The sequence below is a fragment of the Loxodonta africana genome, chromosome 3, assembly GCF_030014295.1.
Source record: "Loxodonta africana isolate mLoxAfr1 chromosome 3, mLoxAfr1.hap2, whole genome shotgun sequence".
In the NCBI taxonomy this organism is placed as follows: domain Eukaryota; kingdom Metazoa; phylum Chordata; class Mammalia; order Proboscidea; family Elephantidae; genus Loxodonta; species Loxodonta africana.
The window spans coordinates 206887889-206902807 of record NC_087344.1 but is presented as its reverse complement, the minus strand read 5'-3'; the positions used below and the strand labels follow the sequence as shown (position 1 = coordinate 206902807).

Here is a 14919-nt window from a genome sequence, read left to right as displayed (position 1 = left end):
TCTTTGCTTTTGGGTAACTGTTGACTGTTGGCCTCATATATTTGACTGCTTAAGGGAACATGTTACTCATAGGTGATATTGTTTGTTTTATAAGCCAATCTATTATTTGGCTGAAAGGTGACCTCCAGGAGTTGCTTCAGTTCCAAGTTCAAAGGACATTTTAGGACTGTAGTCTCAGAGTTTCCTCTAGTCTGTATGTGTCCAGTAAGTCTGGCCTTTGTTAGTAATTTGAATTTTGTTTTACATTCTGTCCCTGGTCAGAACGGTTGGTAGTGGTAGCCAGGGACCATCTAGTTCTTCCAGTCTCAGGCTAGAAGAGGCCGTGGTTCATGCAGGCTGTTAGTCCTGTGGACTAGTTTCTTCTTTGAGTCTTTGGTTTCCTTCCTTCTCTTTTGCTCTAGATGAGTAGAGACCAATAGTTGCAGCTTAGATGGCTGCTCGCAAGCTCTAAGACCCCAGACGCCACTCACCAAGCTAGGATGTAGAACATTATCATTATCAACTGTGTTACAGCAGTTGACTGAGCTGTCCCACAAGACTATGGTTCTAAGCCCTTTAACCCATAGAGCCAATCCTGAGAGGTTTTTGGCTGTGTCTAGGAAGTCACCATCACCATGGCTGCTGTGTGCTTTGTTTTGTATGTGAATATATACACAGGACACACATACATGTATATACATGTGCCTACAGATAGACCTGTACGTGAATGCTCATGTACTTGCATATATAAAAAAATATATATACACATATGTGCATAATATCTACATATGTAACCATACACATATGTTTTGGTTATTATTACTTTTTGCAAAATTGTATATGTTATAGCATTTACCGAAATTGTCCCTTTTTCTTGTATACTTCTCAGTGTCTTCATTTACCTTGGTCAAGTTGTGCAGACTTCACTCATATTTGATTATTGCCTTTCCCATCACCAGAAATAACAAGTGTCTACTATCTAGATCTCTTCTCCTTCCCCCCACCCCTTGTTACCATCAAAGAACATTGCTTTCTATGTCTACCTGTTCTTGACTTTTTATAAAAGCAAGACCATACAATATTTGTCCTTTTGTGATTGACTTATTTTACTCAGCATAATGCCCTCTAGATTCATCTGTGTTATAAGATGTTTCGTAGACTCCTCCTTATTCCTTATAATTGCAGTGTATTCCACTGTATGTATGTACCACAGTTTATTTATCCATTCATCCGTTGATGGGCACTTAGGTTGTTTCCATCTTTTGCTTTTGTGCATAATGCCACAGTGAACATAGGTGTGCATATGTCTGTGTCATTGCTCTTATATCTCTTGGATATTTACCTCGGGGTTGGATTGCTGGATCATAAGGTATTTCTATTTCCAGCTTTTTGAGAAAGTGCCATACTGTTTTCCATGGTGGTTGTACCATTTTACATTCCCACCAGCAGTTTATAAGCGTTCCAGCCTCCGCACGGCTTGGCAGCATTTGTTATTTTCTGTTTTAGCAAGGCTGAAATGGTGTCTCATTATAGTTTTGATTTGCATCTCTTAAAGTCAGGAGAGGTATGCATCAGGGTTATATCCTTTCACCATACCTGTTCAATCTGTATGCTGAGCAAATAATCCGAAAAGCTGGACTACATGGAGAAGAAAGGGGCATCAGGATTGGAGGAAGAGTCGTTTACAACCTGTGTTACGCAGGTGACACAACCTTGCTTGCTGAGAGTGAAGAGGACTTGAAGCACTAATGAACATCAAAGACCACAGCCTTCAGTATGGATTACACCTCAAGTTAAAACAAAAATCCTCACAACTGGACCAATAAGCAACATTGTGATAAACAGAAGATTGAGATTCTCGAGGATTTCATTTTGCTTGGATTCACAATCAACACCCATGGAAGCAGCAGTCAAGAAATCAAAAGATGCATTGCATGGGGCAAATCTGCTACAAGAGATCTCCTTAAAGTGTTAAAAAGCAAAGATGTCGCCTTGGCGACTAAGGTGTACCTGATCCAAGCCGAGGTGTTTTCAGTTGCCTCCTATGCGTGTGAAAGCTGGACAATGAATAAGGAAGACTGAAGAAGAATTGACGCCTTTGAATTGTTGTGTTGGCGAAGAATACTGAATATACCATGGACTCCCAAAAGGATGAACAAATCTGTCTTGGAAGAAGTACAACCAGAATGCTCCTTAGAAGCGAGGATGGCGCGACTATGTCTCACATACTTTGGACATGTTGTCAGGAGGGATTGGTCCTGGAGAAGGATATCATGCTTGGCAGAGTACAGGGTCAGTGGAAAAGAGGAAGACCTTCAATGAGGTTGATTGACACAGTGGCTGCAACAATGGGTTCAAACATAACAATGATTGTGAGAATGGCGCAGGACAGGCCAGTGTTTAGTTCTGTTGTATGTAGGGTTTCTGTGAGTCAAAACCGACCCAATGGCACCTAACAACAACAACAACAACGGATAATGATGGTGAGCATCTTTTCATATGTTTGTTGGCCAGTTGAATATCCTCTTTGGTGAAGTGTCTGTGCATATCCTTTGCCCATGTTTTGATTGGATTGTTTGTCTTTTTGTTGAGTTGTTGATATTTTCCATATGTTTTAGAGATTAGACCCTTGTCTGATATGTCATTGCCATGGATTTTTTCCCCAGTCTGTAGGTTCTCTTTGTACTTTGTTCATTAAGTCTTTTAATGAATATAAGTAATTTTTAGGAGGTCCCGGTTGCTTAATTTATCTTCAGTTGTTCTTGCATGTTTAGTTGTGTTTGATAGACTATTTATGCCAAAAATTAGGTCCCCTAGTTTTATCCCTGTGTTACCTTCCAGGAACTTTATCTTCTTAGCTTTAACATTTAGGTCTCTGATCCTTCTGTGTTAGTTTTTATATTTGGTGTGAGGTATGGATCCTGTTTCATTTTTCTGCAAACAGATACCCAGTTTTGCCAGTATCATTTGTTAAAGAGACTGTTTGTTTCCCATTGAATGGACTTTGACCCTTTGTCGAAGATCAGCTGCTGATAGATGCGCAAAGAGCTTTAAAAGTCAAATAGTTCTAAAAGGTTTGTTTTGCAAAGAAACCATTCCCTCCTTCCCATTTCCCCATTTTACATCTTCAGGGAAAAATTTAATCTCTTAGTTTATTAATTTGGTATTTATCTTTTTGTCTCTGAAATAGTTGCTTTAATATCAACTTTGGGAATTTAATATCACTTTTGACATTTTACGGAAACCCTGGTGGATGAGTCGGAATTGACTCAACGGCAGTGGGTTTTTTCTGGTGGCGTAGTGGTTAAGTGCTAGCGAAGAGGTCAGCAGTTGGAATCTACCAGGTGCTCCTTGGAAACTCCATGGGGCAGTTCTACTCTGTCCTACAGGATCACTATGAGTTGGAATCGACTCAACAGCAACAGGTTTGGTTTTTGGTTTTGACTTTTTACTGGAGATGATCAGATTCTCATAACTACGTGCTGCTAGTAATATAGTTCTGTCACAATTTGGGTTGGATTCAATATTTACACTAGTATGGCTATGTAAATGCTGTTCACAGTTGAGTCAGGCAGTAAATTATTTTCGTTTTCTCTATTTTTGGTTTTTTTTTTTTAATTAATATCTTGTTTATTTTGTTATCACATACTCTTTGCCAGTTTCGTTTAAGTCTCTAGTGGGACTTTCAAACACTCATCAGGTGCCCTATAAGTTTCATCCTCCTGAAGGAGTTTGTTCTGGAGTTTCTGATTACTGCCAGTCTGGACAGGTTGCCTTCTGTTCTTTGTGCACTGCTGTTCTGGAATTTCTTTCCAGTCAGCTGGGGGATTCCTTTTGCCTTTCTCATCTCAGTACCATATATTTTTTAATTATTGTGGTTTCCTATAGCAAAGAATCTTCTTTGCTATTTTGGCTTTTTTTTTTTTTTTTAATGTAAAGATCAGAGCCAGTCTGTTTAATAATAATAAAAAAAAAGTTTTTACCTTCTCAGTATGTGGTTTTCAAATCTTTTATATTCATTTGAATTATATGAAGTTGACTTTTTTTAAGTAAAAGAATGTCAAATATTGGCAATTTCAAACAATTCTGCTTAATAGCACATTTCTTGCTAAATTTATACCTACATATTTTATCGTTTCTATTTTTTTTATTCTAAAGGTGGACTTTTCTTCATCTGATAACTAACTGGTGGTGGTGATTTGAGTATAAAAACTATATTGATTTCTGTTTCTTAATTTTATACCCAGTACTTAAAAATTCTTTTAATAACAATTGCTTCTAATTTTCCACACATAACAAGCTCATGGGAAACCGTGGTGGCGTGGTGATTAAGAGCTACGACTGCTAACCAAAAAGATCAGCGGTTCAGATCTACCAGGTGCTCCTGGAAACTCTGTGGGGCACTTCTTTCTACTCAGTCCTACAGGGTCGCCATGAATTGGAATGGACTCGACGGCAGCGGGCTGGGTTTTATAAGCTCATTATTTGTAACTAATGATAATTTTACTATTTTTCCCATTTTTATATTTCCTTTACTCTCTAGTGATAATGAACATTTTTGTCTTGTTTCAGACCTAAATAGGGGTCCTTTTAGGTTTCTTTACTAAGTATGATAATGGACTTTAGGCTTATTTATTATGTGTATATGTTTCCCATGTTAAATATCTACTTATTTCTATTTTATAGTTGTACAAATCTTGATGGATGTGTAAGTTTATCTGTCTTTCATTGGCTGTGGAAATAATCATGGATATTTTTTCTTGGTATCTTTGCCTGGCAAACTAGATATTGAACCACTTTTGAATTTCAGAGCTAAACTCTATTTGATCGTAACAGTACTATATTATCCCTTTGGTATGTTCTTAGAGTCTTTTTATTTTTTATTGTACTTTAGATGAAGGTTTATAGAGCAAATTAGTTTCTCGTTAAACAATTAGGATACGTTTTGTTTTGTGACACTGGCTGTCAACCTCATGACATGTCCAGATTCTCCTCTTCTTGGCCTTGGGTTCCCCGTTACCAGTTTTCCTGGCCTCTTCTGCCTTCTCACCCGTGCCTCTGGGCTGGTGTGCTCATTTAGTTTCATTTTATTTTATGGGCTTGTCTAATCTTTGGCTGAAGGGAGAACCTCAGGAGTGACTTTAATACTGAGTTAAAATGGTGTCCGGCAGCTATACTCTTGGGTTTTCTCTAGTCTTTTTCAGACCAGTAATTCTGGTCTTTTTTTGTGAGTGAGAGTTTTGTTCTACATTTTTCTCCAGGTCTGTCTGGGACTTTCTATTGTGATTGTTGTCAGAGCAGTTGGTGGTGGTAGCCGAGCACCATCTAGTTGTGTTGGACTCAGTATGGTGGAGGCTGTGGTAGTTGTGGTCCATTAGACTCATCTTTCCTTGTGTCTTTGGTTTCCCTCATTTTCCGTTGCTGCAGACCAGGTGGGACCAGTAGAGTGTTTTAGATGGCCACTCACAAGCTTTTAAGACTGCAGAAGCTACTCACCAAAGTAGAATGTAGAACATTTTCTTTATAAACTATGTTATGCCAGTTGAGCTGAACATTCCCTGAGACCATGGTCCCTAGCCCTCAGCCCAGTAATTTGGTCTCTCAGGGAGTTTGGATGTGTCTGTGAAGCTTCCATGACCTTACCTTGGTCAAGTTGTGGTAACTTCCCCAGTATTGTGTATTGTCTTACCCTTCACCAAAGTCACCGCTTATCTGTTGTCTGGTGTTTTTCCCTCCCCACCCTTCCCCTTTCTAATAAGTCTTTATTATTTTTATTGTTTTCTTTAGTAATTTTACATCTGAATTCATAAGCCCTACTGATCTGTAGTTTTCATTTGTGTCTGTGCTATTTGTTAATTTTTGATATCACTGTTAATGTTCCCAATATAAAAATAATTTGGGTGCTTTACTTCTATACTTCAAAACAGTTTAGGTAGCTTTAAAATTACTGTTCTTAAATATTTGGTAAAATTTACTGTATCATTGGCACATGTAGTTTTTAGGATGTTAGGTCTTTGACAACTTTCTCTATCCCTTCTGTGATAATTATCAGATATAGTTTCTGTGAAATCTTTTCTTGTACTTTTCATAGATTTCATCATAACTTACTTGCAATGCTGTTAACACTGCATGTGTTTTCTTAGGGTATTAAATAAAACACCCTCGTGTTATGTACATTAAATTGTTAAGTTCTTAAGGGCATTGGGATAGGAACCATCTTGTGCTATTTATTCAAATTCTAGCCCTTGGTGGGGAATATGTTGACATAATTTTTTTCCTTTTTTTTGTGGTGGTGGTGTGTGTTTTACAGGCTTCCCAGTTGGCATGTATGTTGTAAAGAGAGTTCTTCAGCTTCGTCATATTACTCTCAAGATGACAATTGCGCACTAGAAAATGAAGATGTACAATTGCAGAAAAAGGTACCTTAAATAAAGTTGACAATGTAATGTGTGTGTCGGCTTTCGAAGATTCTCAAAACATTCTGAATAAAAATAATTTCAAAAATATGCCACAGTTTTTGGTGGGAGATTCGTATTTTTCCTTGGTATAATCTAAGGAGTTAGTCAGCTACTTCTTTAATTAAAATAAATCTGAGGTAGTTATATATTTATTACTGATGCTCATGTTTGGAATGATGTAACATCGGGAGTCCTATGGAAGGGAGAAAAACAGTGCCTGTTCAGAGTACTGAAAGCCAGTGCCTCCCTTTTTTATGCTTTCAATAGTTGAAGGGTTTCTAAAGAAATCTCAGTCTTCTAAATTAAAAAAAAAAATTGGAAATAAGGTTTACTAGGAGAGTCTCCAGTCAATGACTTTGTACTTGGTTTTATATAAGGAGATTGGGTAAATAGACATACTCCAGAAATAACTATGCTCTCTAAATTGTTTATTATTTTATCTTTTAACTGATTAAAAGGTGGGTATTGACTAAATTTGGCTTTTTTTCCCCAAAATTCAATGCATCTGTTTTAAATTACAGAATAATTTATATTGACTATAAAATATTCTTATTCATATCTCATTCCCCTCCCCAAAGGAGCCACAGTTTACTATTTGTTGTATAAACTTTCAGACCTTTTCCTGTGAGTATAGATATACCTTTATATATCATACAAATTAATATTTTTATTTTCACTAAAATGTCATAAATATCCTACAACCTGACACCCCCTTTTACAGTTGACTTCCCCAATGGTATCTCATGGACATCTTTCCATGTCGCTATATTCTTAATGGCTGCAATTTTATTCTAGTGTATGGGTAATCTATTAACTTATCCTAGCGTATGGATAATCTATTAACCATGTCTGTATTGATGGACTTCCATATTGCTTCCCAGCTGTGTGTGTGTGTGCATGTATGCATGTGTGTATCAACACATATTTATCATTACATTTACATGCTTGGGTTTCTCTTTTTTGCGGGGAGAGGTGGAGATGATATATTCCTAGAAATGGATTATTTAAATTTTTGGGTTGTGTAGGGTATATTTCTGGAATGGAGCATTTCAAATTTGTAGACTGTTGCCACATAGCCCTACAAAAAGACTATTATACTTTCACCTACAGTTTATAAGACTTAGATCTAATCTCATCTATGAGAAATTTGACGAATAATATAGTAATGAGTTTAAGTGAAGCATTAAGGGACGAAAACATATTTTCTTAGTAAACAGGTAGGTACCTCGTATGTGCTAGAGAGGCTAACATACACAAAGATGAATATGAACCTTGTTTTTAGGAAACTTACACTCTAGGAGAGACATTTAAAGACATATAGACACCTGAATTGCTAACTTGAAAGTGAGTAAGTGCAAAAGAGACACGAGGCTGAAGTGCTGTGTGGGCATTCATTCATCAGATCCTTAGTGAAATTTTACTGTGTGCTTAACACAGAGTTCTGGGTGATAGGAGTACAGTGCTTATTAAGGCATCAAATGAGATTCTTGAGCTCAGGCTGCTGTTGTTGTTAGGTTCCGACTCATAGCGATCCTATGCACAACAGAACGAAACACTGCCCGGACCTGTGCCATCCTCACAATTGTTGTTATGCTTGAGCCCATTGTTGCAGTCACTGTGTCAGTCTGTCTCGTTGAGGGTCTTCCTCTTTTTTGCTGACTCTCTACTTTACCAAGCATGATGTCCTTCTCCAGGGACTGATCCCTCCTGACAACATGTCCAAAGTATGTGAGATATAGTCTTCCTTGCTTCCAAGGAGCATTCTGGTTGTACTTCTTCCAAGACAGATCTGTTCATTCTTCTGGCAGTCCATGGTACATTCAGTATTCCTCACCAGCACCACAATTCAAAAGCGTCACGAGCTCAGGTAGCATTCATTTTAGTTGTAGTGGTGAGGAGGGGTGTGCAGAGAGATAGATAATAAACATGTAAATAAAAATAATTAGAATCAAATACATACATTACTTTTATTATATAAAAGGAGATGTTCTTTAATATTGCTTTAGGTGTGTTTTGTGAAACAATTTTTTCAGTTATTCTCTTTTGTTGTAATATAGGTTGGAAGAGAGCGACCTATCAATGCCAAATTAGCAGAAAAAGTGGATTCAAATTTACCTGTCCCTCCAGAAGAGCATAAATTGAAAGATGACTGCATTGTGGATGTACAAGTAAGCTATGTTCCTTTAATTTTTAATAATATACTTTTTCAAACTACTTCACATGATAGAAAAGCTCTATTTGGTCACCATATAATATATTGCTAATTTTTCTTTTTGAAGTACCATGCAACTGGCCTGAAGACTGTTAACCTACTAATAATATTACTTTTGAGAAAGCATGTAATTTTAGATTTAACAATATATATGACTATTCTCTTTACAGTAAAAGTTTGGATATAAATCCTCATTAACTGTCTTGGTTACCTAGTGCTGCTGTACAAAAATACCACAGATGGGTAGCTTTAAAAAAAAAAACAGAAGTTTATTGTCTCACAGTTTTGGAGGCTAGAAGTTCAAATCACGAGGGGTGGCGGGGCAGGGAGGGGGGTCCTTCCTGTTGGGAGTCCTAGGTGTTCCTTGGCATTCCTCAGCTTGTAGACTGTTCCTGACTTGTCTCCTCCCCTTGTGTGTGTGTGTCCCTCTCTTTGAGTCTGTTTTTCCTTTTTATAAGACACCACTTGGTGTTTGACTTAGGACCCATCCAATCAGAAATGGCCTCGTTAACATAGCAAAAGAAAACATTCTTATTTCCAGGCAGGGTCAGATTAACAGATACTGGAGATAGAATTTCTGCATATGTTTTTGGGGGACACAATTCAGCATATAACATCTTCTTAGGTTCCATTTTGGCTTGTTATAATATATCTCATGTCTTCAGATTTTTAGATGTCAGGAAAAATTTTTTCTAACCTTCGTTTACAACTCAAGAAAGTATTTGCATATAGCAATCAGTATTTTAATACTTACATTTTATTACTTTTGTGGAATAGCAATTCACAATTAATAGGTTAAAATATGTTCTTTCCCTTTTTTCTATCATACTACATTCTGAATATTGTTTTCCACCTTGTGTACCAGATTTTGTGAAAGATACTAAAAACAAGAGTATATATACTGTAAGCTGATCAGGAAGTCTCTGGATGATGCCAAGGGTTAATATGCTCCACTGCTAACCAAAAGGTTGGAGGTTTGAGACCACCTAGAGGTGACTCAGAAGAAAAGCCTTGTGGTCCACGCCTGAAAAATCAGCCATTGAAAATCCTGTGGAGCGTTGTTCTACTCCGACACACACGGGGTCACCATGAGTTGGGATCAAGTCAATGGCGAGTGGCCTTAAGCTGACCAGCTGAAGCACCTGGAAACTGTTTAGTATTAGGGATGTCTGAAGGAACTCCCCGTATTTGCTCTGGAGAAAGAAGATTTAGGAGATACTACTGTATTTTTATGTAAATAACGCTCACCTTCTGTGTTTGTCAGGCCTGCCTTCCCCTGGCAGAATTATTTTTGTAAGACTGCTATGCTAATTTTTTTACACTTATAAAAAAAATTGGCATAGCAGCACTTATGAAAATACCTGGTAGGGGAGCACACTTGGCAAACAAACGTAGAAGGTGTGTGCTGTTTGCATAAATATACAATAGATATTTCACCTATTAACAAAAACAAATTCCAGCTCAAAATGAAGGAATTTTTTTTTTCATTCAGCCAGAACTATTTTATAGCTTAATTGTTATCTAAAGAGATATAGTGAGACTTCTTTTACTGTTTTCCAGAAGACACTTGTCAAAGGTTTGTAAGGGTAAAAGTGATCTCTGTAGCCCTTCCAATTATATGACTGTCCTGAATAGCCCTGCCATTGTTACTTTTCTAGAATTACTTTTATCATGATGTACTCTTGCTGAAATCCTTTGAAGCACTTACTGTATCTTATAGACCTGTGCTATTCAGTACAGTAGCCACTAGTCACATGTGGCTGATGAGCACTTAAAGTTTGGCCAGTACAAACTGAGATTTGCTGTAAGAATCAAATACATATTGAAGACTTAATTAAAAAAAAAATTGTAAAATATCTCATTAATTTTCTATATTGATTACAATTTGAAATGATAATATTTAGAGTATGTCGAGCCAAATAAAATATATTGCTAAAATTAATTTCATTGGTTTATTTTTACTCTTTTTCATAAATGATTAGAAAATTTGGCTTGCGTTATATGGTGTATCGGACAATGCTGTTTGTCATAGACCAAAATACTGTAATAGTCCTTTTCTCGAAGCCTCCACCATAAAAATGCAATCTACCTTTTGCTTTTGTTTGTGAATTTCCAATTTCGTTTAAAATAATTCTCTCAAATGATCACACTTTGTATTCTGCTGACTTCGTGTTTTCTTTCTGCTTCCTTGCTGGCCCAAGCCCTCCTTTCAAAGGCCTAGCTCTTAGTCCGTAATAGTTCATAATCTCGTACCTTTCATTTGATATTCATTTTTTCTTTTTTTTTTAAATAATATTTTACTGTGTTTTTGGTGAAAGTTACACAGCAAATTAAGTTTCCATTTAACAATTTCCTATACAAATTATTTGGTGACACTGGCTGTATTTTTCACAGTCTGTCAGCATTCTCATTATTTCTGTTCTGGTTGTTCCGTTTCCAGTAATCTAGTTTCCCTGCCTCCTTGCCTTCTCATCTTTGCTTTAGACTAAATATTGACCGTGTGGTCTCATATAGGCGATTTTTTTTAAAGGAGCACACTACTCATGGCTGATATTCTTTATTTTATGAGCCTGTCTGTTACTTAGCTAAGTGGTGACCTCAGGGAATAGTCTTGGTTCAGAGTTTAAAGAGTATCTCAAGGCGATAGCCTTGGGGAGTCCTCTAGTCTTAACCTGTCCAGAAAGTCTGGACTTTTTAAGAATTTGAGTTCCATTCCACATTTTTCTCCATTCTATCAGGATCCATCTGTTGTGTCCCTGATCAGAGCTTTAGTAGTGGTACTGTAACTGTGTAGTATGTTTTGATGATATTCATTTGGTAAGCATTTAAATGCCTGCTGGGTACTGTTCTAGACACTGCAAACATGAAGGTCAGTGGAACATAGTCCTTAGTCGAGGTAGTTAATAGCCTAGTTGAAGAAGTGGGGGAGACATAAAGATGGGCATTTGAGATCTTATAGATGCTGGGATAAAAGTCTACACAGGAAGTAGCAAAGGAGTGGAGGAAGGGGAATGGTTAATTCTCCTTAGGGATAGTTGTGGGAGATAAAGGGCTGATAGAGGTTTTCAAATATGAGTAAGAATGAGGTAGATTTCATACAGTGTGGGGGTGGATAGCCCAGTGCATTCAGGGCTGAAGGAAGCAGCAAGAACGATATTCTGCTTTGTAATGTTACTTGGATTTGTACATGTCTTATGTTGTTGTTTATTGAAACATTATCTTCTAAACTGCTCAGGGGCAAGAACTATGTGTTGTATTATTTTGCCTGCTTCCATAGGATTTCTGTCTGGTTAATTTAAAAAAAAACCCAGTTGCTGGTAAGTGAACTCCAACTTCATGGTGACCCCATGTATGTCAGAGTAGAACTGTGCTTCATAGGTTCTGAGGTGCCTCTAGGTAGATTTGAACCTCCAGCCTTTTGGTTAGTGGCCGAGCACGTTAACTGTGCCACCCAGAGACTCCATCTTGTTGATAGCATTCGTTAATTATAATGGTAGAGGAAAGTATTTGTAGGTCCTGAAATGCGAAGGCGATAAACTCCTTGTCCTAGTTTATGAAATGCCATGAAAAATGTGAATGCCAGTGACATAGCTTCCAGCATCATAGGAACACTGGAACACAAAGTATTTTAAGATGAACTATATTACTTAGAGTGGTAATGTTGGAAGACAGGATTTTTACAAAAGTACTTTCTGTGGACATTCTTTATAATGTCACTTTGAAGAAATACTTTCTATAAAATCAGATAAAGGGATGATTTATTAACCTCAACACTTAATATACGTGGTATATGTGTGTTTGTGCGTATATAGGCTCTATTTTGTTTTATTAAAAATTTTTTTTGTAAATAGGATAAGGAATCAAAAAAATTAAGTCCACCTGTGGTTGAGACACTCCCTGTAGTTGATTTACATGAAGATTCTTCCAATGTGGTTGTGAACAGTGAAAACATTGAAAATATTTCCAGCTCATCTACCTCAGAGATCACTCCAATCTCAAAGCTTGAGTAAGTCATTACCAAGAGTAAAAAAGAATCTCATTAATGATAGAAAAATTTCTTGATAAGTTGAAGCAGCTTGATATTCAAGCTTGAAATTTAGACTATAAAGCAGACCTAAGCTATTATGTCTGTGTTTTGTTTATGTAATGAGCGTATGATATAACGAGTCTACATTAACTGCCTAACTCAATGAAGCTGATTAGATCCCAGCTATGAAATTTCTATATTGTATAGGTAAAGCGAGGTTCTGTTATTTAAGAAACACAATGGTCATATGAATACTGTTCCTTATAATTATAAAAATCTCAACTTTCAGGTTATTCATTTCCATTAAGTATCACTATTGCATTCCATTCGTAATTATGTCATTGTTTGAGTAGCTACCCTTTTCAGACTTAATACTAAATATTCAGAAAGTTAGGTTTAAGATGTCATTAATTTAGAAAGTCTGTTATGTAGTCCTTCTAGCTTCCTCCCAGCAACTCTCCAGAGACCAAAACAAAATGCTGTTTTCTTATTATTATTTTATCAAATGAGTTATATATATGTAAAATGTATAGAACAATAACTGACACATAGTAAGAATATATAAGTGGCAGATAATATTATCATCACTACTATTTTACCACGAATGCTAGGGTCTGGGGGGCAGAAGCTGCACACAAATATGTTCCAGTTACCATTTAGGGGTTTAACAGGAAGGGGCAAGAGAACAAGACATGTTTAGAAATAATGATATTATTTAAAATTTGTAAATATTAAATATGTATTCCAGAAAGAATTTAACGGTAGATAATACATATCTGAACAGTGCCCTTATTCTCCCATTATACTTAAATGTAACTGATCAATAAAATAGAGGTGAGGTGGGGAAGAATGGCAGGGTAAACATTTTTTAAATGAAATTCTAAAAGTGCCTGAGAACTTGAGTGCATTGTCTTAAGATAATAGGTAATTTTTGATGCTACAGGCAACAGTGCTAACACAGTAGAATATATACTAGTAGACAGACATTAAACTTTAGGGACGATACATTTAGAGTAAATAATGTAAAAGATCTTATTTTTAATGAGACTGAATATTAACCTATAATATTTTGTTTAAAAATTGGTAATTAGTTATTTCGAAGCTGAAGATGTGAACAGATCCAGAGCTTGGCTTTACATGATTTCAAATAAGTGATTTCTTGAAAACATTCTGCAGAACTGTAAAGCGCTCTTCTTTTTTTGGTTTAAATTATGCTTTTTTTTTTTTTTTTGGGGTAATAACATGATGGCATGTTTAGCTTACTTTATGTTAAACTCATTAAATCACGAGATTGGCTTTTTTGTTTCTTTTTTTAGTGAAATAGAAAAACCTGGTACTATCCCTATAGCCAAGCCAAGTGAAACTGAGCAATCTGAGACTAATTGTGATGTTGGTGAGGCCCTCGGTGCAAATGCTGCAGCTGAGCAACCTTCGTTTGTCAGCCCGCCCGAAAGGTGGGTGCAGGCAGCTGCTTGTCCTTTGTCTGAGTTGTGATAACCACAGCCTGGCGTTTGAATGGACTGGTGTGTGCTTGCTTGTGCTTTAAGATTGGGAGGTAGCCGATCCCTCTATGCTCCTGTCTCGATTTACCCTGTATATGATAATCATTGCAATTTATGTTGTATAAACTTGCCACCTAGCTAAAATTTGTTTGTATGTCTTTTGGTTTCAAATAGTCTTGTTGGCCAGCATATAGAAAATGTGTCCTCTTCCCATGGCAAAGGAAAGATAACAAACTCAGAATTCGAATCAAAAGTTTCAGCAGGCGAACAGGGTGGTGGTAGTGATCCGAAATCTGCATTGAATGCTTCGGATAATTTAAAAAATGAGGTAGGTGTATAACGTGTACCATCTCCTACTTTATTAAGCAATAATATACTATTGTTAATAGTTAATTTTATAGTAATTTGCTGACAGTATTTGCCATGAGATCAGGGTGATTGAATAATGCTGTGTGTAAAACTGACATGAATTGTGCTCCCTGAGAGCAAGTGTACTTCAGGCTACCTACTGCCAGTATACTACACAGAGTTGTTTCAGGTTTGGACTCTGTTTACTTATATGTAATTTTAAAAAGTCCTTATTTAAATAATTTCTTAGAGTGCTGTAGAGAGGAAGCTCTATTAAACATCTTCAGAATATAAGTTAAATTTAATAATACGAGGTGAAATTTAGGCTCTTCCAGCAGAAAGACTAAAGGGACGTTTTACCTGTTTTTATTTGCTGCATTTATTGTTCATATT

General features: G+C 36.6%; 1 protein-coding gene across 4 annotated transcripts in view; it reads left to right on the top strand.

Annotated features, from left to right (window-relative positions):
- Window positions 1-14919, top strand: part of SUCO (SUN domain containing ossification factor) — a 138215-nt gene that overhangs the window by 39529 nt on the left and 83767 nt on the right. For all 4 annotated transcript variants that reach the window (XM_010594944.3, XM_010594941.3, XM_010594942.3 and 1 more), the window contains exons 2-6: window positions 6290-6398; window positions 8495-8605; window positions 12501-12655; window positions 13993-14130; window positions 14353-14506. In XM_010594944.3, the coding sequence (XP_010593246.1) occupies window positions 6290-6398; window positions 8495-8605; window positions 12501-12655; window positions 13993-14130; window positions 14353-14506 (667 nt within the window). The remainder of the gene's footprint in view (window positions 1-6289; window positions 6399-8494; window positions 8606-12500; window positions 12656-13992; window positions 14131-14352; window positions 14507-14919) is intronic.